Source organism: Bactrocera oleae, chromosome 2, assembly GCF_042242935.1.
Source record: "Bactrocera oleae isolate idBacOlea1 chromosome 2, idBacOlea1, whole genome shotgun sequence".
Lineage (NCBI taxonomy): Eukaryota > Metazoa > Arthropoda > Insecta > Diptera > Tephritidae > Bactrocera > Bactrocera oleae.
Window position 1 is genome coordinate 49,119,350 of NC_091536.1, and position 25,752 is coordinate 49,145,101.

At 34.2% G+C, this 25,752-nt stretch overlaps 1 protein-coding gene and 1 pseudogene across 5 annotated transcripts in view; both read left to right on the forward strand.

Moving 5' to 3' along the window:
* Cad86C (Cadherin 86C) overlaps positions 1-25,752 on the forward strand; it is a 72,012-nt gene that overhangs the window by 20,060 nt on the left and 26,200 nt on the right. For all 5 annotated transcript variants that reach the window (XR_004976366.2, XM_070113104.1, XM_070113105.1 and 2 more), the window contains 5 exons: positions 14,981-15,616; positions 15,690-15,773; positions 16,999-17,124; positions 19,174-19,323; positions 23,373-23,487. Coding sequence is in view for 4 of the 5 variants with exons in the window: in XM_070113104.1 (XP_069969205.1) it covers positions 15,011-15,616; positions 15,690-15,773; positions 16,999-17,124; positions 19,174-19,323; positions 23,373-23,487 (1,081 nt within the window). In the remaining variant the exon portion in view is untranslated. The remainder of the gene's footprint in view (positions 1-14,980; positions 15,617-15,689; positions 15,774-16,998; positions 17,125-19,173; positions 19,324-23,372; positions 23,488-25,752) is intronic.
* LOC138858995 (uncharacterized) lies at positions 24,979-25,645 on the forward strand (annotated as a pseudogene).

Below are 25,752 nucleotides of genomic sequence, written 5' to 3' on the forward strand. Positions count from 1 at the left end.
CCGTTATGATGAACAAAGTAGGAACACTAGGGATCATAGAGAACTTCGCGCAAGAAATCCTGAGTATAGGAATTTAGAGCGCATTCGTGATCAAATGCAAAGGGAACATGCACGAAGAAATCCTGAAATAAGAAGAGAGGAGCGTGATAGAGAAACACAGAGACGCCTTAGAAGAGGTCAAGTTCGCCTTCGCAGAGATAACCCACTCAATAGACAAATTAAAAACCAAAGGCAGTCCCAACGAATCCAATTAACGAGAGAAAATAATGTTATAGAAACTGAAAATAGTGGCAATTTAACAGATTTCAAAAACATTTATTTCCAAAATATAAATAAGGGCCCTACTGAAATATGTATTTGCTGCGGCGGCTTATGGTTTTCACACCAAGTTCGCTAATTAAATTTCGAAACTATTGCGCGGGGTCACCCGAATGCTGCATCCGCCTTCTTTTTAATGCAAAAATTTCCTTCAGAAGATGGAAATTACATTTTTTGTGCTACTTGCAAAAATGCGCTTGTTAAAAAGAACGTCCCAAAAATATGTTTAGCTAACGGTCTAGACTTTCCTGAAATACCGGATTGTTTGAAAGGTTTAACCCCAATTGAAAAACGTCTCATAATGCCTAGATTGCCTTTTATTACAATCCGTCCGTTAGGATATCAAGGTCAGAGTTTGCTCAAAGGTGCTGTTGTTAATATACCAATTTCGGTTAACAATATTGTGACATCTCAACTAAGGTCCTTTGATGAGGCTCATTGATACAAATTCACTTAAGAAGGCGTTGGGAATACAATCATGATTACATGATCGATACCATACGCCCCGCAAAGATTATGGAAGCTTTGCAGTTCTTAGTGAATACCCCTCTGTATCGCGAGCGCAATATACATATTAATGAAAACTGGATTTCAGAATTTAATAACCAAGAAGAAGTTCCGTTTGTTGAATCTGCAGAGGATTCCCGATTGGTTCAATTTTTTCATGCGGCACAAACTTCTCATGATAATCCCTCAGGTAATAATATTCCCACGGGTCTTTTAACTTCAGAGCTAAATCCAGACGGTCAAGAAACTCTCTTGGACAATATTCCTGTAGAAAACTTAGACTATAACCGTTTAGTTATAGCGCCAGGTGAAGGACAAAGACCAATTGACATAACTCAAGATAATAATTCAGAAGAGTTGTCATTTGGAACAATATACGTTGGGCAGAAGCGTACATGCTCTGAAATGTATAGCAAGATAATACGTTCTGAAATTCGCCGTTTTGACAGAAGAGTGTGTACCATTTCAAAGTTGTTCTATGATTACAAAAAATTAGAACTGTTACAAATTAAGAATAGTACATCCATTTGCCTTAGAAAGTTTTCAGGTCGCAACCGAGTTACGGCCCAAAATCTATTAAACGAAAACTTTGTTCAAAACTTGATTCAACACGATGATGGTTACAAGGTTTTGAAAGGCGTTAGATCCTCACCTGCGCACTGGGAAGCTGAGAAGAAAAAGGCAATCGCTATGATTCGCCAATTTGGGCTTCCAACCTTCTTTATCACTTTATCGGCTGCAGAATCTCAGTGGGTTGAGCTTTTGGTCATCCTCTCTAAAATTGTTGATTCTAAAGATATTTCGGAAGAGGAAGCCAACAGTTTGACAACCCAAGATAGATATCGCTTAATTTGGTCAGACGCGGTTACTTGTGCTAGATATTTTGACTACCGCTATCGACAAATTCTTAAGCTTTTTAAAGATAACGCCGGCATTTTTGGAGAGCATTTTGTTACAAATTTCTACTGGAGAGTGGAGTTTCAACAGAGAGGTTCCCCGCATGTACATGGCATGTATTGGCTTAATAATGCTCCCAGGATCAACCTTCAAGATCCTCAGACATTCCCTGATGTCATTAGTTTTAATGACAATTATATTTCTACAGATGGTTCGGTTAGCCACTTAAAAAATTATTTGGGTTATCAAAAGCATAACCACAGTCGGTCTTGTACTAGGTAAATAAGAGGACAACAGTTTTGTCGTTTTGGTATACCATATCCACCAATGCCTTCAACGCAAATACTGTTACCTCTTACAGAAACAAGTATGACTACAGAAGACATTTCTAATTTAAACGATTTTGAACACTTCCTGTCTGATAGTAGAATAAATATGTCTTTTGATGACTATTTGTTAGCCCTTAGGTCAAGTTTAACAAAACCCAAAATTTTTTTAAAAAGAAAATTACAGGATCGTTGTATAAACGCTTATAATCCTCTGATTTTGGAACTCCATAGAGCAAATATGAATATCCAATATATACTGGATGCATATGCTTGCTGTTCATATATAATTAATTATATTAACAAGTCTAACAGGGAAATTTCTAGGCTCTTAAATGAAGCTATATCAGAGGTAAATGCTGGAAATTATACTATTAAGCAAAAACTTAAACATATTGGTCACAAATTTATATCAGGCACAGAAATATCTGCACAAGAATCAGTATATTGCTGCATTGGGCTCCATCTTTTGAAAGCAAGTAATGCAGAAATATTTATTAAATACCTCTCGACCTGAGGAACGCGTTCGAATGGTAAAACCTAGAGCGGAACTTCAGAACCTTCCTTCAGGTTCGACTGAAATATTCGTAGCCGGTATTTTAGACCGTTATGTTCAAAGATCCGATCAGTAAGAAACTCTTTGTTTAGCTGATTTTGCATCTAGGTATAAATATTTTAAATCTAGTAGAAGAGCACAAGATAGTGGTCATGAAGAACAAGAGAGGGAAGACGATAATTTACCAGAAAGCGGGGTTGAAATGCCTCTTAAAGACGGTAGCGGTTTTGTGAAAAAACGTACCAAACCTTGTATTATTCGGTATAGAAGGTTTAACACAGATTTGGCCAGAGTTCAGTATTTCCGCGAAATGTTAATGCTTTATTATCCTTAGCGGAATGAACAGCAAGATCTCATTGAAAACGATAATGAGCAGACTTGCATAACACATCGTATTATAATTGAGGAAAATCAAAGAAAATATGATGTTTTTGAGCGAAGAGAACTTGAAAATGTTCTAGGAAGTCTTTATAATGAAATAGACTTGGACGAAGGACAAAATGAACTACCTATCGTGGGAAATGAGTTCAGAGTGTTGGCACTTCCAGAAATAAACCCAAATATAAATTTGCTGGACTTGCATGGCGAAGATTCAACAGATAATGGCACTGAATCTGATTGCAATATTAGACTTATTAAACTACCCCCTTTAATTCCAGTTGAGGAATTATTTTCTTTAGCTCAAAGTCTAAATACTAAGCAAAGAACCTATTTGTCAAATTTGATGCACCACCTAAAAACAAATCTCCCATTTTATGAGTTCATTGGCGGCGGTGGAGGTGTAGGAAAGAGTCGTTTGATATCTGCAATATATCAAGCTTAGCCATCGTTACAATTCTACACCTGGATCCAATCCAAGTTCATTAAAAGTTCTTCTTTGCGCACCTACGGGTAAAGCAGCATTCGGAATAGGTGGAATGACCCTTCATTCAATATTCTCTTTACCTGTTAATCAGTTGAATAGAGAGTTGAGGCCACTTAGCAATGACACAGTTAATTCATTGTAATCCAGACTTATCGATTTAAAATTAATCATAATTGATGAAATATCGATGGTAGGTGCTCGTATGTTTAGCTCTGTTGATGTAAGATTAAAACAAATTTTCAAAACAGACAGCCCCTTCGGTGGTATACCGATCATCGTGTTTGGTGATTTGAAGCAACTCTCACCTGTTGGAGATAGGTGGATATTCTCTCCTAATCCCAATGATGCATACAGCACTTTAGTTGGTTCCCTTTTGTGGGAGTTATTTAAATACTTTGAATTATCAGAGATAATGAGACAACGGGAGGATCAGGCCTTTGCAATTGCATAAAATCATATGGCATCTGGTACTATGACAAATGAGGACATATCACTCATTGAAACTCGAGTAGTTAATTTCGAAGAAGTTCCCGATGATGCCATACATTTATTTTGGTCCAATGAAGAGACAAATAATTTCAATGCCCTTAAGTTCAGTCGAATCCCAACTGAAGCTATCCTTTCAACACTAATATAATAAGATAAAGAAATTGGTATAAATGAAAATGAGAATATTTTGGAAAGAGTTAAACCTTTCAAAACTTCTGAAACGCAGGGACTGCTCTATGAATTGACACTAAAAACATCTGCCAAATATATGATTACAGTGAACATAAACACGTGTGATGGCTTGGTTAATGGGGCAGCTGGACAACTTATGCAAATTGATTTCCATTGTTCTTTTTCAACAATTCTGTGGATTAAATTTTTGGAACCTTCTGTTGGTTTGATAGCACGATCAAAAAAGCCTCATCCTGTAGAAAGTTCTTGGACACCAATTGAAAAAGTTCTAAAATCTTTTCAATATAAAAGAATTGAACAAATTTCAATTGAAAGAAATCAGTTCCTAGTTGTTCCGGCTGAGGGAATAACTATTCAAAAAAGTCAGGGTGCCACATATAATAAAGTTGTAGTTCATACTCGACCCAGAATGCCTAGAGCTTCAATATATGTCGCTTGTAGTCGAGCTACTTCTGCAGAAGGTCTATTCATCATAGGAAATTTTATTCCTCCTAACAAATTTTCTGAATCGGATACCGTATTTAGGGAACTGAGGGAATTGAACACAAATAAAGCTTTGACAACAAGTTTCAATTTTGTGATTTCCCGAACATCAGGACATCAAATTTTATTCCATAATGTTCAGAGTCTTCACGCTCACATTAATGATATAAAATGCAACTGTTTGATGCTATCTTCAGATATTTTATGTTTTGTAGAAACTTGGAGTTATTCTTGCGAAAGTTTTGATATACCAGGATTTACTCCAATTAACGAGCTGAGGATAGATAGCACGGAAACAAGCAACAGAAATAAACGGGGCATTATAATATATGCAAAGCATAGTATTGCTTGCTTTATAGAATCAAAGGCTGTAAAGAAAATTTATTCAGGCCGCAAAGTTTTAGAAGCGGTTTTGTTTAAATGTTTCAATATTAATATTCTGGTTCTATATAGAAATTCAGCTTTCTTTGTCAGACAATTAATTGTAGAACTTCAGGAAGTGCTTACTTCTGAGTTAGGCAATCAAAATGTGCTAATTGTTGGAGATTTCAAAATTTGTTTAATGTCTACAGGGAATTCAATAGGGAATCTGCTCCAAGAAAAAAACTTTAGTTCCCTGCTTGGTGTAGAATATTCGACTACACCTACCGGTACACAAACTGATTGGGCATTTTCAAACATGGATCCTTCCCGTGTAAATTCAATTACTTTTGAGACAGTACACTGCTATCATGACAGTATTTGTGTCTCTATTTCGAACTAAAGTTTTCAGACTTAGTGCAATAGTTCTTCATTTTTTTTCCAAATATAATCGAATTGGAATGATATAGGAATTTGGCAATAGTTTTTAAGACAATTTTAAGAAAAATATGTAAATAATCTAATTAAGAAAATTTAAATTATATATATAATTTGTTATTATATATAACATTATTGTATAAATATATGATAGAAATTAAATAGTATAAGGAAAAAAGAAATATAATTTGGATATATGTATAAGAATCTCTACAAAAATTTATGTTTAATATTGTAAATATTATATACAAATTAATATAATAATATTATATTATTTTTAAAGTTGTTAATATTATAATGTGTAATAATATCGATATAATAAATAAACAAGTAAAGAAGGGCTAAGTTCGGATGTAACCGAACATTTTATACTCTCGCAAAGTCAAATAGTATACTCGTTTGAGATTTCTTTGTGGATTGACTGATATTTTCGGTAGAAGGTCAACTATAGGCACTGGGGTCCACATATTTAGTACTTAGGGGCTTGAACAGTTTTAGTTCGATTTAGACAATTTTTGGCCACAAGGTGGCATACTTTAATCGCATTATTCACGCAAAGTTTTATCACGATACAGTCATTGTTGCCTAATTTGCATAGTGGAAGTGAAAGAATCAGATGGAATTTAAAATGGTGTTATATGGGAAGTAGGCGTGGTTGTAGTCCGATTTCGCCCATTTTCGCACTATGACATAGAAACATAAAAAGAACGTTATGCACTGAATTTGGTTGAAATCGGTTAAGCAGACCTCAAGATATGGGTTTTCACCTAAAAGTGGGCTGTGCCACGCCCACTGTCTAATTTTAAACGCGGTTTCTATAAAGTCATCTCATAAAATTTAATGTCTCTGGCGTGTTTCGTGCTTGATTTATCGCGCTTTTAGTAGTTTTTAACAGTACCGTTATATGGGGAGTGGGCGGAGCTGCCACCCGATTTCAACTATTTTCACACCATCAATAGAAGTGCTAAAAACATTTGCTTCCAGTGAATTTTGTTATTATAGCATTAGCGGTTTAGGAGATATGCATATTAAACCTATTAGAGGCGGGAGCACGCCCACTTAAAAAAAAATTTTAACTGCAGATGCCCCTCCCTAATGTGATCCTGTGTACCAAATAACAGTCTTGTATCTTATTGCGGAGCTTAGTTATGGCAAGTTATTTGTTTTTGATTAATGGCGTTTTGTGGGCGTGGCAGTGGTCCGATTACGCCCATCTGCAATACCAACCGTCACACGGTACCAAGAAACATGTCTACCAAGTTTCATAAAGATTTTTAATCATCCTGATCATTTGTATATATATAACCCTATATCTAACTCGATTAGTTTTAGGTGATACAAACAACCGTTAGGTGAACAAAACTATTATACTCTGTAGCAACAGGTTGCGAGAGTATAAAAATGTTATTCATTGTCCAAAAACGATTTCTTTTCATACTTCTCAATACAGTTGTAATGCATTCTATATAAAATCAATTATAAGCGTATACAAAAAGCACAAGAACGATTTCTCATAATTTGAGTAAACTTAGTTTACAAATTGCTCTAGTTATTTTCACTGTGAGTGAAAAGTAAATAACTAAGGCAACAGTTCCTACTTCTAATTATTAAAATATATAAAGAAGTCTCAAACGAATACCATTTAACTTTGCGATAGTATAAAATGTTCGGTTACATCCGAACTTAGCCCTTCCTTACTTGTTTGTTTTTAGTTTTAAACTACAGTGAGAGAGAGAGTCTAGTGATAACTTTCTAAATGAAACAAGTTTCAATGGCTTCATATACTTGTATATCTTTATAGATGGTAACTGTAAGTAGAGAACGTAAATGAATAGAGAAGGCGCAATTGAAGTACTAAATTGAGATTTTCACAAGAGGGAACATCGAAAAGTACAGCATCGAATCTTTTGAAATACACCAGGCAATGATCGAAACGGAGAAAATGCTATAAATAGACACAAAGAATCTTATTAAATGAAGTATGCGCTTGCTGATTTACATTTGCATATTACCGAAAATCATAATTTTTGTATATAAGAGGATTATTAGTTAAAGCCGCAGAATATACAACAAATTAAGTAATTAATAGATAAATTCTTCAACACATTTTTGTGCTTTCCATGAACAATATCTAATAGGCAAAGGATAACAGTAAAGTAGTGGCTAAGCGATCGGGCTATCATTTTTGCGGTGGCTCAGGTCGTAAGCGTGAAGGAGTTAAGGTCAATCCGCGTACGAGCATTTACGTTCGGATCCTGAAACTCATAAAACTTAAATTTTATTTTATTTTTCTTTTATTTTATTATTTGATATTTTACCTCACCTCAATTCAATTACTTAAAAAGCATATTTTACTCACTGAACTAATTAGAATATTTCAGGAAAATATGTTCATATGTTTAGGATTATTGAATATTTCCCTATTATGCGTATTTACACAAATGTTATAATCACATTTACATTCTTCAATACACGTACGCTGATGCTTGCTTCTTCTTGCCCCGCACACACAATGACTTTTGTCCACACTTTTTGCTTTTTGCAAGTTGAACGATTGCAAGCAAGGTGGGGTTGGGGCGCACTGCCACATAATTATTATACTCTCGCAACCTGTTGCTACAAAGTATAATAGTTTTGTTCACCTAACGGTTGTTTGTATCACCTAAAACTAATCGAGTTAGATATAGGGTTATATATATATAAATGATCAGGATGAAGAGACGAGTTAAAATCCGGGTGACTGTCTGTCCGTCCGTCCGTCTGTCCGTCCGTCCGTCCGTGCAAGCTCTAACTTGAGTAAAAATTGAGATATCTTTATGAAACTTGGTAGACATGTTTTATGGTACCGTGAGACGGTTGGTATTGCAGATGGGCGTAATCGGACCACTGCCACGCCCACAAAACGCCATTAATCAAAAACAAATAACTTGCCATAACTAAGCTCCGCAATAAGATACAAGACTGTTATTTGGTACACAGGATCACATTAGGGAGGGGCATCTGCAGTTAAAAAAATTTTTTTAAAGTGGGCGTGGTCCCGCCTCTAATAGGTTTAATGTGCATATCTCCTAAACCGCTAATGCTATAATAACAAAATTCACTGGAAGCAAATGTTTTTAGCACTTCTATTGACGGTGTGAAAATAGTTGAAATCGGGTGGCAACTCCGCCCACTCCCCATATAACGGTACTGTTAAAAACTACTAAAAGCGCGATAAATCAAGCACTAAACACGCCAGAGACATTAAATTTTATCTCTGAGATTGTATAAGATGACTTTATAGGAACCGCGTTCAAAATTAGACAGTGGGCGTGGCACAGCCCACTTTTAGGTGAAAACCCATATCTTGAGATCTGCTTAACCGATTTCAACCAAATTCGGTGCGTAACGTTCTTTTCATGTTTCTATGTCATAGTGCGAAAATGGGCGAAATCGGATTACAACCACGCCTATTTTCCATATGACACCATTTTAAATACCACTTGATTCTTTCACTTTCCACTATGCAAATCAAGCAACAATGATTATATCGGCGTAAAACTTTGCGTGAATAATACGTTTAAAGTATGCCACCTTGTGACCAAAAATTTTCTAAATCGAACCAAAACTGTTCAAGCCCCTAGGTACTGAATATGTGGACCCCAGTACCTATAGTTGACCTTCTACCGAAAATATCAGTCAATCCACAAAGAAATCTCAAACGAGTATACCATTTGACTTTGCGAGAGTATAAAATGTTCGGTTACATCCGAACTTAGCTCTTCCTTACTTGTTTCAGATATATTTTTATAATCGAATTTATTTTAAAAACATTTAAATAAGTATGAATTTATGTGTATTTATATTTTTACGTATATATTAATTATATTACGAAAATAAGTCATTAATGCATTAGTATTTTTCAATACAAATTAAGCAACATATTAATATATTATGAGCCCTTACTTGTAACGCTTCTGTGCATGGTGGCAAGCCAACGAAATAACGGAGAGTTCGCCCGGACATTGTGTTGTTGAAAAAAACCAAATGACGACTTTGTCGACAAATATACATACATATGGATATACAATACATACATAGATATGAGCTCGCATACATATTGACACCAAATTTTGCGCATAGTCGCGGAGTTGACAAAATTTGTTTGAATCGACAATTTTGCGACAACGTCGGTCGGCTATGTTGTATCGTTTTCCTTTTTGCAGTGGTTTGCTATTGCAAGTTGACTTATGTCTTTTTTGAAATACTACGACTACCGATTGGCCTGTATTTTCATAACCGTTGAATTTAGATAAAATGGGCTAAATCGAAAACTATGAAATAATGGTAATAAGTAAAAATATAAAAGTACTATATGCAGGGGGCTTAGAATATATAGAAGTAGTTAAAGATTTCATATGAATAGCAATTTTATATAAATTTTATCATATAATGTCATATATAATGCATAATATGAAATAAATTAAATTAATATTTCAAATCGAACAGACACATTCTTCAATTTCTGATTTTTAGCAAATGTTGTGAGGAAGCAGCTTGTGGGCAACATACAAATGCGAGGGGGATGATAGGATTTTCAGTGACACAAATTGTAAAACTGAAATTTTGCTGATTCTTCAATTTTACTGAAGCATTCAAATTCAATTTTTACTTCTTCGTTTTCGTGCATTTGTGGTTGGAATTTTATATGAAATCCAAATTTGGTTGACCAGGCGCGCGTTCCTTATGAATGAATTTGTTGGCGTTGTAATATGAAATATGTAAAAAATATGGGGCAAGCCAGCTCGAATCTTATTGGTCGATGATGGTGCATCTGCGTTTTTTGGTACTGCTTGTATAGCACAGGTCCTTATTGCAAATTTACATCAAATATTTTGGCTTTTTTAATTTTTATAAACCTTTTTTATTAAATTTATTTTAATTTCATTTTCATTTTTTCCTCATTATATTTTTGTTCTTCAAAATCTATTATTTTAAGGTGTTCCTTTATAAGGTGGTTACAAATTAGTTACTTGGTTCCTGCTTAGAGTGGTATACTTTGTTAAGTTCGATTATCATGAGGGGAAGGTACTTTTTTGACGTGGTGTAATTGAACTTTTGAATTTGCGCATTTTCGATGTTCCCTTTTAATAGTTTACATTTTAGCACAGCTAACATTTGCGCCTTCTCTATTTATTAACATTCTCTGCTGTAAGTCTATTCCTCAGCTCCTCATACTGGTCATTTATATTTTATACATACATACATATATTATGTATATATTTTATAGAGTCCGACGCTTCCTTCTAGGTGTTACAAACTTCGTGGCAAACTTAATATACCCTGTTCAAAAAATAATTCCAATACCCACTTCAGTTTGTTGCTGGTCGAGATTTCTTAATGAAACTGGCTGAGATTTGAGGGGGGAAACCAGTTTAGATGATTAAAATAAATCGATTTTTTTTTATTGCAGAAATTGTTAGTACAACTATTTAAGAATATGTTGCTTAAGTTTCAAATCGAAATTCCAATTAGTTCCTATGATATGAACACTAAGGTAAACACCGGTCGATTCAGTGCCGAAGCGCCTTTTTTGTACTCTCGCAACATCTTGCTAGAGAGTATAATAGTTTTGTTCGCCTAACGGTTGTTTGTATCACCTAAAACTAATCGAGTTAGATATTTGGGGTATACTTATATAAATAATCAGGAGACAAATTGAAATCCGGGTGACTGTCTGTGTGTCCGTCCGTCCGTGCAAGCTATAACTTGAGTAGAAATTAAGATATCTTACTGAGACTTGGTACACATGTTCCTTGGCGCTGTAATAAGTTTGGTATTGTAGATGGGCATAATCGTACCATTTCCACGTTAAAAAAACGTTATTAATCTAAAATCAATAACTTGCCATAACTAAGCTCCACAATAAGATACAATACTGTTATTTAGTATGCAGGATTACATTAGGGAAGGGCATCTGCAATGTAATTTTTTTTAAGTGGGTGGTCCCGCCCCCTAATAGGTTTAATGTGCATATACCTAAACCGCTAAAGCTATAATAACAAAATTCAAATGTTTTTAGCACCTCCACGGACAGTGTTAAGATGGTTGAAATCGGGTGACAACCCCCAAGCACTAAACACGCCAGAGACATTAAATTTTATCTCTGGGATGGTATGAGACGACGGTGGCACCGCCCACTTTTAGGTGAATCCCATATCTTTTGATCTGCTTAACCGATTTCAACCAAATTTGGTACATAACATTATTCACATATTTCTATGTTATAGTGCGAAAATGGATTACAACCACGCCTATTTCCCATATAACACCATTTTAAATTCCATTATGCAAATCAAGCAATAATGATTGTATCGGGATAAAACTTTGCGTGAATAATGTGATTAAAATATGCCACCTTGTGACCAAAAACTGTCTAAATCGAACCAAAACTGTTCAAGACCCTAAGTACTGAATATGTGGACCCCAGTGCCTATAGTTGACTTCCTTCAATATATAATTTTGCCAACACCTGCAAGTTGCGAGAGTATAAAATGTTCGGTTACAACCGAACTTAAAACTTCCTTACTTGTTTTCAAGTGCGTTTTTCTCGAAACGACTTTTTTCAACTTGCGGGAATTCTAGCTCGAAAAGTTATTGACGAATCGATCTGAAAATTTGTTTGAATATCCTTTATTCAAGTTCGAAAAATATGAACCAAACTCTGGAATGATATTATTAAGTAAACTATACTTTTTCTGTAAGAAAAGTAAGAAAAAAAATTATATAAAAACATAAAATTTTATATAAACACTTCCAAAACATTCAATTTTCAACTGTTTTGGCCAGAGTTATACTAACGAAAGAAAAAAAAATAATGATTTCAGATCAAAACTGTGACCTCCAGGTGCCCCGCCAGCAGTCATCTCTGATGGCGGTCATCAATGGACACCACCCTCTAACTCCACCACTTCCGGCGTAAATTGCATCGAAAAATTTAAAAGTGTAGTTCAAAATAGGAATAAACTACCCTGGAAGTTTAAATGAATTCTAAGTATTCTTTCTCAGTTAAAAACAATTCCAAAAACACTCGAATTTCGGCCTCCTAAACTGGTTTCCCCCTTATGATAGCATCCTTCGAATTCGGAGTTAAATTGGGTATGTACAGAGAGGAAGTTCTCCAGATTAAGAAAATCGTTTTCGAGATATTTGCATTTAAAGTTCAAAAATTTAACAATAAAGTGCGGGTTTATTTAATTTATAATAAATTTTACACTTAAACTTTTAAACACTTTCACTAATTCATTTGTACGCATTTATTTTGTATTGAAAAGTGCAAAAATAACTTTAATTTAGTATTTAACTTTTGTTCAAATCCATTTATTTCTGCCGTCAATACAACATTCATAATCGTGTGATAAGTAACGAAAAATCTTTCAGAATTTCTTTTCTCATGAAAAATCCCGGTGTTGGACCGACCGGGGTTATTTTTTTTTGGAAGCGCGACCAAAGCCCGAACATGCAAAAAGGAGTTCTACGCGAAAGAACGGAAGACACTCCTAGTATTGGACCGACTAGGGTTATTTTTTTGAAGGCGAAAAACTTATAATAATAAATCTGTTTTCTTTATTTCTTTTAGTTCCTATGTAGATAAGGTAACACTGATTATTTTTTAAAATTCAACCCTTTTGTTATTGTGTGAATATAAAAAAATGAACATATATTAAGTATTGGATTATAGTTATTTTAGTGATGTGTTAGTGGATAAACGAAGAAACGTGCACGTTAAATAGTGTAATTTTTGAAATTTAAATGCAAATATCTCAAAAACTATAACTCTGCGGCAACTATGTATATATACATATTATATATAAAAACTTTATCTGAATAACTTCCTCTATCTGTACAAGTCCACTTTAACACTGGACTCGGGGTATACTATTCTAAAATTTACCCATGAAACCGATTAAAACTAGGTGCAAACAAACCAGATTTAAAAAATGTTTGTATACTACTATAGTTCGTTCGATGCATTACTTTCCAATGCCTACAGAATTGAAGATATCTTCTATAAATTAACATATGTATATTCACAACGCTTGCCATTAATTAGAAGTATACGAGACAAACGTAGGATACATAGAATGGCATGCTCAATTTTTATGTTAAGTGTGACATTTTAACTCAAAATTTTTGTAAAACAAGCTCCTGATCAATTTTATTTTGAAATTAGCTTACTAAATACAATTTGAAAATTTTGCTTTGGCATAAGTCCCAAAATTTCACTCTATGCCTTAGGGTTTCTGGTAAATCCGGTGAACTCAAAAATACTGTTGAGTAATTGACGGCCTTATCTGCTTTCACAATGGTGTCTACTGATTTATATGTATATCTTCACTTTCAATATTGCAGTGAACATTATGATTAAGATCGTAGATAACTTTATTTTCGCAACAAGAATAGTCATGTAATTCTAACGGGCTTTAATAAATTTATAAAAGACAAATGTTCCGAATGCAGGATATTCAATACGAAGTATAGTATATACAAGCTAAGCTTTCAAAAAAGCTTTGCATTCTTTTCTAACACCAAAAAAGGTTAGATTAGGTGTCGAAAACAGAATAAGTCAGTAAGATATAAATTGTTGATTATGAGGATGTACAATGACTGTTATTTATGTTCCATTGCTTCCTTTTGCTTCCTCTATTTTGCTATCTAATTGAAGAAGTTTTACCACATAAATCATTAAACACTTGTGCTACATATAACTTGTTGTCAAATAAAAAAATGTGGAAAACGGTTGGCCTCAAGGGCCATCCCTGCAACTTCCCTCTAATTTCATACGCTAACGTTCAAGTTTCGCTTTTTTCACTGCTTTTGAGCTCTTCGAAATTTTTCGTTTTCGATATCTAGCAAGTAAATCAATCGATTTCGACCCGGTTTGCGGCAAACGATGTGTTTCTTCAAGGTTTAGAACTGATTTTTGGTGTCGATCGGTCAAGTCGTTTGGAAAAAATTCATTTTGAAAAAATTTATTTTTGAGATTTCTCGAAATCTACTGGTCCGATTGGGTCCAAACTTACACGAAATTCAAGTGCCCTTTGGAATGCCGTTTAGTTTATTCAAATCGGTTGAGCAGTTTAATAGTTATAAGAGGGTCACATACATCCACACACACACACATACATCCACACATACATACAGACATACGGACATCATCGTAGAAATGTTCGGGGAAGCTTCCTCGACCCTCAGAACGTCGAGATCTGTTGAGAACTCGATTTTTGCAAAATGGGGTGAAACCAATATCTTCCCGATTTTTAGAAAATTTTCCATTTTCTTAGCGGGAAGTTAAAAAGAATACTATATATTTAATCTATGTTTCACAATAATTCATTCAAGTAACAGTTTGTAGTTTTCAAGTAACATCAAGCTGGCATTCATATAAAAATAGTAACCACAAGTTGTATATCAAGTAAATTATTATATATTATATATAATTTATACATACATGTACAAGTATGTATATACGTATATAATTAATAAGTATTTACATACTTCGTTTTTCAGGAACCCTTTTGAAGTTGCAATTTTGCGGTAATGACTTTCAGCAAAAAAGGAAAACATGCAAAGAATCAATACATTAATGAAATTTATAGTTCGTGTTTACGAGGGATGGCCTTAGCATTAAAAATTAGAAAAGTTTATCAACCGCTAACCTACTTTTCACTTTCTATATTAATGCAAAGAAAAACAACGGTGTTGCGGATTTGGACAATCAGCATACTCTTTGCTGTCATTTGTCCATTACATATAGTTCATTGCACCGATCCCAAATTTGATTCATTAACACGAATGCGACTTGTTTTAGTACCGGCGGATGCCCAAGTTGGAGCTGTGATTTATCGAATACGTGCGACCGACGAAGAGTTTGACTATCCACTTACCTTTGAACTTATAGGCAATTCTGCATCAGCCTCTGTTAAGATTGATTCGCTTCCATGCACCAAATACAATTCCGTTTGCCAAGCAAATGTTGTGTTACAGCGACGTTTAGAACCGGGGCGGTACTATGACTTCCAGGTATCGGTAAAGGACACAAAAGGGGGTATGACTAGCCAATTGTGTTCTATTACTGCTACCAATTTCACAACACCACACGACCTCATATTTCCCCACAAGCCGGGGATAATAATGATTCCAGAGGTAAACATTTATATTAAAGAAAATAAATTCATAAAATAATTATATTACATTTTTATAATTTATACGGATAAAGGATGCAAAGCGTGGAACAGAATTGGATTATGTAATTGCTCGCAAAAATCCACTTTTCCAAAAACCAGTTTACCTTGAGTTATGGGTAAGTAGAAACTGATATTGATAATTTAATTTTGTTAATTATTTTGGCTTACTACATTGAGATCGTTGTTAACATGATCATTATTATTAAAGAGAGTGAATAAATATATTCGAATTTCGACGGTCATCCATCTGGAAATATCTATATCTATACAGTCATTGTTGTGTAATAGTTTTTAGATTTTTTCTTTTCTTCACTTCGAAAGATCAATAGGGGCTTCCCGCAAAGTGCGGTTCTTTCCCCTGCGACGTTTCTCTTATTATAACTACTGTCTACTGTCTATCCTAAGGGTACCTCAAATAAATATCCAACTGGGCGAACAGACGCAGTTTAACCGTCACCCAAGTAAAACTGAAATAGTTTTATTTACCACAACAGAGGTAAAAAAATTTCGCCGTCAAGACAAGATAAAGTACCTAGGGCTTATCCTTGATAGAAAGCATTCGCGGAGACCTAACTTTTAGGTGCGAGTGAAGAAGGCATCTGTTGCCTTATAATGCTGTAGAGATATTGGAAATCCACCTCTCCTATGTGATTTGGCTCTACAAACCATAGCCAAGTCAACAATGTTTTATAGAAAAGTCGTCTGGTGAACGGCGCTCGAAAAAGATGCACTCGTTAAAAATCTTGAACACGTCAAAGAGTGACTCTCATCTGTGGTGCAAGGCTGAAAACATCAATACTGCCATAGCACCCGTGCATATGCCAGCAAGTGCTTTGCTGTAAAACCCAGATGATCTGAGTACATAAAATGTCCAAACAGGGATATTCTGCAATACTCTACTTTGTCGGTGCAAAATCGATGGAGAAGAGACGTAGTAAGCTTTTTCACGGTTAGATCGAAGCTCAGAGGAAAGGTGAGGTTTCTTTAAGGAGTAGCCTGAAACTATGCTTGGCCGAGAGAAACTTGAAACTACCGGACTTGAGGTTAGAAACCTTTGGTTAAACAGTCGTAATTAATATTAGCAGTATTAACAAATTTGTGCCAGACTCAAAACGCCTATTAGATATTAATATATTACTTATATATGGTAAATCGTTTTTACAACAATAATGATGTATTTTTCAGCGCCAATTAGTTGCAAAAATAATCATTGTTTATGGTTTAAATTTTATATTTCATTTAAAGCTGAAAATTAGATTTTCATTTCATAAAGAATACTAGTTTTATTTAGTAATTGTTAAGACTCATGTATAAATATATAAATTCTACATTTAATTTCAGGGCTCTCAACTTTTTGCCATAAGACAAAAGATTGTTTCAGCAGAAACAACAGAAGGTACAGTGTTTTTGCTAGGTCCACTTGACTTCGAAAAACAAGCTATGTACCATTTAACTATATTGGCTAACGTAAGTATATAAACAACAGTTTGTCAAAGACTTTCGAATACTGTAAATTTATAATTTTCAATGAGATTTTAAAAATCAAACATTCGAAACTTATGTATATTTAAAGACTTCACAAATGTTAAATATGTTAAAATATTATTCACTTTAACAATGAGTCGAATTTTTCTTTTATTTTACCTATAATAATTGCTATATAAAAACATTTTATATAAATATCCCTTGCAAAATATATTTTATTTAACTCGTCTGAAAAATACGCTTTCTGAATATAAACAAAGAGTTGGCAAAGCACCAAATCTTTTTGTTACTGCTGTTTTGCCTTTATTTTTGCATAGATTTTGCCGTTTTGCTGATTAAAAACTTCTTCAGCAGTGCAAATTTCTTTATATGTAAAAGGATAATATCATGGGCGTTGACCGCGTACCACAAAAGAATTCGCTTGCATCTGTTGAGGCAAATTTGCTTCAAGCGCGTTGCCAGAAGAGATCATCTCGAATAAGTCTTTACTTTGATCTGGTCGATAAATACCTTTCCTTTGACGTAAGTTGCTCCAAATTTTTTGCTGAATTGGTTCAAACCAAGTGAGGATGACCACTTTTCTTTCTGTCATCTACAGTATACGTTACGGAAAACGAACAATAAACAAAAATTCTCAAAATATTAAGTTTTTTTACACTTATGTAAAACAATCACCGCAACACGATTTTCTCTAGTTCCCCACTCCATTATTAATAAGCGAAAGCAAACACTAAAACTGATTATTATATATGAGTAGACATGATTTTGATATATTGTAGACACTACATACAAATTATAATAAACAAATTATGATAATATTTAAAGTTTTAAAGTTCTTTTTTTTAATTTAGAATTTTAAAGTTCTCAGTTTTGATATTTTTATACCGGGTGTTTTTTTCGAGGTATAGAACTTTAAGTTTACTGTTCAAGATAACGACCGATTTAAAAGCTGTCAAGTGATTTATTCTCAGTTTGATTTGGCAATTCATCATGAATAGACTCACGCCTGAACAACGCTTGCAAATACGGCAATTTTATTTCGAAAATAATGGTTCTAGGCGGAATACGTATCGCACACTACGTTCGTTTTATGATGAAGCGCACTTCTGGTTGAATGGCTACGTCAACAAACAAAACTGCCGCATTTGGAGTGATACTAATCCTCAAGTGTATGTCGAAACACCGTTACATCCAGAACAACTGACCGTTTGGTGCGCTTTATGTCCTGGTGGAATCATTGGTCCGTACTTCTTCAAAACGATGATGGCCAGAACGTTACAGTCAATGGTGATCGGTATAGAACCATGATTACTTACTTTTTCATAACCGTTTAAAATTCGCCGTGTTATTGCCGATATACGGCCACAAATGTTGGAAAAAGTCATCGAAAATTGGACGTCCAGATTGGACTACATCCGAGCCAACCGTGGTGGTCATATGCCAGAAATCATATTTAAAATGTAATGTCACAAGATTATCTTTCAGATAAATAAAATGCATGTCAATCGAATAATCCATCGATGTTTTATTGCAATTTAAAGTTCTATACCTCTAAACAAAAACACCCTTTATAAGGCGGACATGATTGACATAGCCACCAGATTGAATACGTAGTTGCTAAGCCACCCCAAATTTACATCCTTACTATATTGAAGTTTTTTATTGTTTAATTGGTGACTAAGTTATAACACTGTATACTTTTTATTACTTATGGCATTTTGTGAATGCGTTCCGATTTTGTCTATCTGAAATACCAATCTCAGGATGCTTACTAATATGTGTTTTAAGTTTCTTCAAGCTATCTGAAGTGTTACGTAAGTTATTGCTATTACACCCTGTGCAAAATGTTGCGAAAGAATAACTAAATGGAAAAAGTTCACTGCACATGGTACGAGCATGTTTCAGTTCCAAAAGTAAATGAAGTACATATGTCCATGTGTCTATTACACCCCATATTTTTTAAGAATATCCTTTATGTTTGATTCTTCCCTTATTAAAGCTTTTTTAATTTTTCTTTCATTATTTTTAAAGGATGCTTACGCTGAGCCCGGTCAAGACAACCGCAACATAGCTGGACTCGAACTAGTAGTGATTGTTCAAGACGTACAAGATCAGCCACCTGTATTTACATCAGCATCACCTGTGACTAAGTTATCAGCTGGTATTATTCCGGGCGATAAGGTATCATACCTAAATATACAAAAATATAACTTTAAAAATTATACACTAACATAACATTATACAGCAGCAAACACTCGCCCGTTTCGCTGCGACAATTATACTTGTATGTACTAAGTAATAGGAACTCATTTGACGACAAAATTCGTTAAAACCTCAAAGTGTTTAAAAATTTTATTTTGTTGTACTGAACATTTCGTAAAACTTTTTGTTTCCATAAGATTCGTCGTATACATATATAAGTTGTACTATATTATACGAGAATATGTGTAAAGTAGTAGTGATTTCAGCAAGATCACTTCACGTGGACCCCCAATTGTCCCCTTGTTCATAAAAATTAAGTCCAAGTATTTTTTATACTAAGTAGTTGCAATGAAAAATTTAACCTTCAAAGCTTTTTAAAATTTTAAATTTTTTAATGAAACATTTAGGTTCTTTTAGATAAAAAAAAGGGTTTTTAAATAAAGTTAAGGATAAACTAGTTAAATTTTCAGGATTTCTCGTCCAAAATGTATTTCATATAAAATCATTTTTATTTTATTTATTTGTCAATCCAACGGAAAAGAAGTAGACCCTATAAAGCTGAGTTGATTTAGCCATGTCCGTCTGTCCGTCTGTTTGTATATATACGAACTAGTCCCTTAGTTTTTAAGCTCTCGTTCTGAAATTTTGCACCTGTACTTTCCTCACTAAGATGCTGCTCATTTCTCGGAACGGCCGATATCGGACCACTATAGCATATAGCTGCCATTCAAACTGAGCAATCGGAATCAAGTGTTTTTATAGGGAACTTTTTTATTTGACGAGGTATCTTCACGAAATTTGTCACGGATTATTATTTAAGGTAATAATGGAATATCCGCAGAAGATTTATAGATCGGATGACTATAGCACATAGCTGCTATATTAACTGAACGATCGGAATAAAGGGCGTGTATGGAAAGTCTATCATTTGACGAGGTATCTTCACAAAATTAGGCATGATTTATTGTTTAAGGCAACAATGTATTCTCCGAAGAAATTGTTCAGATCAGATCACAGTATCATATAGCTGCCATACAAACTGAACGATCGGAATCAAGTGCTTGTATGAAAAACTCTTTCATTTGGCGAGGTATCTTATTTATTGTTTAAAACGACAATGTATTCTCCGAAGAAATTGTTCATATCAGATCACTATATCATATATCTGTCATATAAAGTGAACAATCGGAATCATGTTTTTTAAGGAACCTTTGTATTTGGGTAGAGTATCTAATGCTTTTTCGTTTTCTGGTTAAAATCAGACGTAAAACTATTCAAAATAACGTTAGTTGGATGATTAATATTAGTACAAAGCAAATGTTAAATGAAATCTTTTTGTGTACTAATTTGTAATTCCAGATGAGGGAACATCGAAAAATATAACTTCGAAAAATAAAAATACACCACACAATGTGCGAAATGGTATGTGAATTTCCGCATATTTCCGCAAATTGTATTAAAAGTGTTAAGAATTAATTGCAAGTTTTTACGTCCGCTCGTTGAGCAAGAGGAACAACATATGTATATTGCTACGCCAGCTAGTGCCTTCTCTATATTAATTGCAAAATAATAATCGTTATATTATTTTTCATAGATTTCTTTTAGCACTCATTCATACCCATTGTTATCTACACAAATTTCTTAGCTACCCGCTCTGATTAAAAGAATTTGTCGAATGTCACAGAGCAATCTTTGCGACATTTGCACTACTTGTGCTCCCAGAGATGTGTGTATATGTACTTGTATATGTATATGGACCAAATGTGCACTTTTGTGCGCGCTCATAACTCCCCCCTAAAAAAATATGGCTTAAGCGGTCGCGGTTTCACTTTTGTGGTGGCTTAGGTCGTAAGGGTGAAGGAGTTAAGCTTAATCCGAAAATGAGCATATACGTTCGAATCCTACAACTCATGAAACTTAAATTATATATAATTTTTTATTTTATTTATTGGAATCTAAGCATATCTCAATTAAATTACTTTAATAGCTTATTTTACTTCCAGAGATAATAAAAATATTTCAGGAAAATATGTTCATATGTTTAGGTTTATTGAATATTCCCTTATTATGCGTATTTACACAAATGTGATAATCACACATACATTCTTAAATACACGTACGCTGATGCTTTCTTCTTCTTGACCCGCACAAACAATGACTTTTGTCCACACTTTTTGCGAGAACCAAGTTGAACGATTGCAAGCAAGGAGGGGTTGGGGCGCACTGCCACATAATTACAACAGATATATTTTTATTAATCGAATAAGTCATTAATGCATTAGTGATTTTCAATACAAATTAAGCAACATATTAATATATTATAAGTTCTCACTTGACACGCCTTTGTGCATGGTTGCAAGCCAAGGAAATAACGGCGAGTTCGCCCGCACATTGTGTTGTCGAAAAGACGACTTTGTCGACAAACATACATATATACATACATGTATATGAGCTCGCATACATATTGACACCACATTGTGCGAATCGTCGCGGTGTCTCGTTTGTCATTTTTGCAGTGGTTTGCTATTGAAAGTTAGCTTATGCACTCTTGAAATACTGCGATTAGAGATTGGGGTGCATTTTTATAGCGTCGTTTTTAGATAAAATGGGCGAAATCGACAAACTATGAAACAATGATAATAAGTAAACATATAGTAGTACTATATGGACTGTTCTTAGAATACATAGAAGTAGTTAAATATTTCATATGAATGGCAATTTTACATATGTATATAAATTTTATAATTCAATGCCATATATAGTGCATAATATGAAAAAAATAAAAATATTATTTTAACTCGCTAATATCAGACAAATTCTTCAATTTCTGATTTTTACCATCGTCGTGAGGAAGCAGCTTGTGGGCAACATACAAACGCCTGGGGAGAGGTAGGATTTTCAGTGGTGGTTGTCAAATTTGTAAAATAGAATTTTTCTCGTTTTAATGAAATATTATCAAATTCAATTTCATTCATTCATTTAAATTAATTTCGCACATTTGCCTAGGGACTCTATATGAAACCCAAATGTGGTTTACCAAGCGCACAGTAAAAATAGCGCGGCGCAGAGTTATGAACGAACGCACTTTGCTTTGGCGCAGACACACATTCCTTATGAATGAATTTGTTGTCGTTGTAATATGAACTACTTAGAAAATATGGTGTGAGTTTGCTTGAACATTATTGGTCGATGATGATGCGTCTACGTTTTTTTTTGTCACTTACGAGAATGTTTGAGTTTTTGCCAAAGACATATTGAGGGACATACAGACATATGTATATATAACTCTTGGAATTACTCAGTTATACTCGAGAACATGATTCCATGCAATTTTTTTAATATAACTCGTACACACACGAACATGTTCAGCATATATAATATATATTCGTGGACCGATTTGACACATTTTCGGCCTTAAATCAAATGTAGTATATCTAGTATTATCCTTCACTTTGCTAAGATATCTTACATATTGCCCGATATATACGGTATAAGGCCAATCGGAAGTTTGAAATCCTTATATTAGGTGTATGATGGGAAGTATTGACCCGATTTTATCCATTTTTGGCATCACGATACATGATTCATAAAGATAACTCACATATTGACCGATATACATATATGGTACAATATCAACCGGATGATCAAACATTTTTATTAAGGTGTACTTAACCCATTTTTGACACAAAGGCATATTATTATTTCAGTAATATTTCTCACAAATTTAAATGAAAATGCTTTCACTGAGAATCTTGCCCAGGTAATGGCACTAATAATTGAATAACATATCATTTACAAATTTTTCGGGACAAGCTTTTCTCGTACTGTGATAGCTTGATTTGCTATGTTTCACAAAAGCAATTATCACCACGTTTCAATTAGAAAACATATTCAATTGAGGAAGTGAACAATTGTCGATGTCGGATTTAAAATTGTATCATCAGCAAAATATTTTGATTTGAAATGTACACGAAATGAGAACTTAAATTATTTGAATTTCTAATAAAATAAATTTTACTATGTTACAGATACTGCAAGTACATGCCGAAGATGGTGACAAAGGAAGTCCCCGTGAAGTGCGATACGGTCTTGTTTCCGAAGGAAATCCATTTACTTCCTTTTTTGATATTAACGATACAAGTGGTAAGAGAAAAGAAGATTAATAAAGAATAGTATTTTTGAACGTTTGATCAAAACTATTTTCAGTTAATAAAAGTTAAAAATGAAAGTTATTTCAACTAGTCCAATACTTGACAATCGGAAATATGCGTTTCATAAAGAATAATTAGCCCGATAATTTATGTATATCAAATATCAACTAACAAATATATTATATCAATTGCTTACTTTTTTAAAACGCTTTTATTAGCTTCGCCTCTAAGTTCGCAACTTTTTTCAGTGAAAGTAAAACTCCAATAAATATATAATATTAGAGTGGCACTGTAACCAGAGAACTTAAAACAACATTTAAGTTCTCTGCTGTAACAAAACAATCAACAGTTAAGAAGCCCTATAGAAAACAAAATATGCCCCTGCAACTATGCAACGTGTAGCTAAAAGCTTTAACCAAGATCACATTAGGGAGGGGCATCTGCAGTTAAATTTTTTTTTTAAAGTGGGCGTGTTCCAGCCTCTAATAGGTTTAATGTGCATATATTCTAAACCGCTAATGCTATAATAACAAAATTCACTGGAAGCAAATGTTTTTAGCACTTCTATTGACGGTATGAAAATAGTTGAAATCAGGTCGCAACTCCGCCCACTCCCCATATAACGGTACTGTTAAAAACTACTAAAAGCGCGATAAATCAAGCACTAAACACGCCAGAGACATTAAATTTTATTTCTGGGATGGTATGAGATGACTTTATAGAAACCGCGTTCAAAATTATACAGTGGGCGTGGCACAGCCTACTTTTAGGTGAAAACCCATATCTTGAGATCTGCTTAACCAATTTCAACAAAATTCGGTACATAACGTTATTTTCATATTTCTATGTTATAGTGCCAAAATGGCACTTTTTGACGTAAATCTATCATTATCATAAGCTTATTTTTATATTATACGAGTATTATACTTGTATCTGTTGTTTTTTATGGAATGTCTGATAACTAATTGGTCCTTTAGTTCATACTAGTTATAAAGTAGGTAATATTTGATTGAAGAGTATTTATTTACATATCAAGTACATATAGCGTATCATTTTCTAAGGTACTCGAATGCTGGTTATATTGTATGATTTCATATTAACCGCGTAATTATGTAGCTGCTATAGCTTACACAATAAAAATAGCAATATATTTAATTTTTCTTTCTATCTCTAGAGAGTCAAAACTTTACAAAACACATGATTTTGACATTTTAGAACCCAATTAAAATGAAATAAAAAAGATTCTGATTATTTTCCTGTCCTCGAATAATGCTTATATGACATTTGATTCCGATTAAACCCGAAAAATAATAAATAAATATTGAAATCATTGAATCACTTATAGTTTCTATTTAGAGAATTGCAATAGCGAGTAATATTGTGTAATAACTATTGCAGTGTCGATAACAATTTCCCAACACCTTTACCGCTGTTCATTCCTTTCGCTGGTTACTTTAGCCATCTAGGGATTGGAAGAGAAGAACGATATGACCAAAGTTGCCTTTTATGAACGACTGAAACGGCCTTGCGATTTTAACGTCAGGATGGACAAAGAAGATATCTTTGGCACAACAGTTGGAAAATTCAGATTCCATAGCAAAACTTTTCGAAATGGGTTGAGGCTGATCGAATTCACCGGGAACCGAAATATGGTTGTCTGTAGTAAAGATATCAGCACAGGAAAATTCTTCAAGGTACTTGGCAGTCTCCGGATCGAAAACTAGATCGATCATGACGTGATAGATGGACGACTGACACTCCTGCTCTCTGAGAACAGTCATCAGAAACTTGGTATAAGGGAACTACGGGACGGCATTTAAAGCTCCTTACGTACAGCTGTAAGCGAGACAATTAGTTTTCGTAAAGGTCAAAAGAACAGCTGAGAACTGTCGTGTCGCTGTGGAGAGAAAGCGGACTGCCTACCTCGCAATGTTGCAATAGTACTGGTCAAGCGGGGTGAGATAGATACCGAGAGTTGGAGGGGAAGCGAGACGCATATGCAGATGCGGCAACTAACGGAAGGCTAGAAGACTGGATTAAACTCTTGTACGACGCAAAGAGGTGATCTAGTAACTGATGTCCAGGGCATACTGAATTGGAGAAAACACAGAGGAATCCGATTTCCCAATCGATAACGATGGTATAGATGTTCCATTGCCCAACTATGCGGCCGGCCGAGCTATTCAAATACAGCGGAGAAGAACTAACAAATTTCATGCATCAAATTCTTTAAAAGCATGCCCGACGATTAAAATTG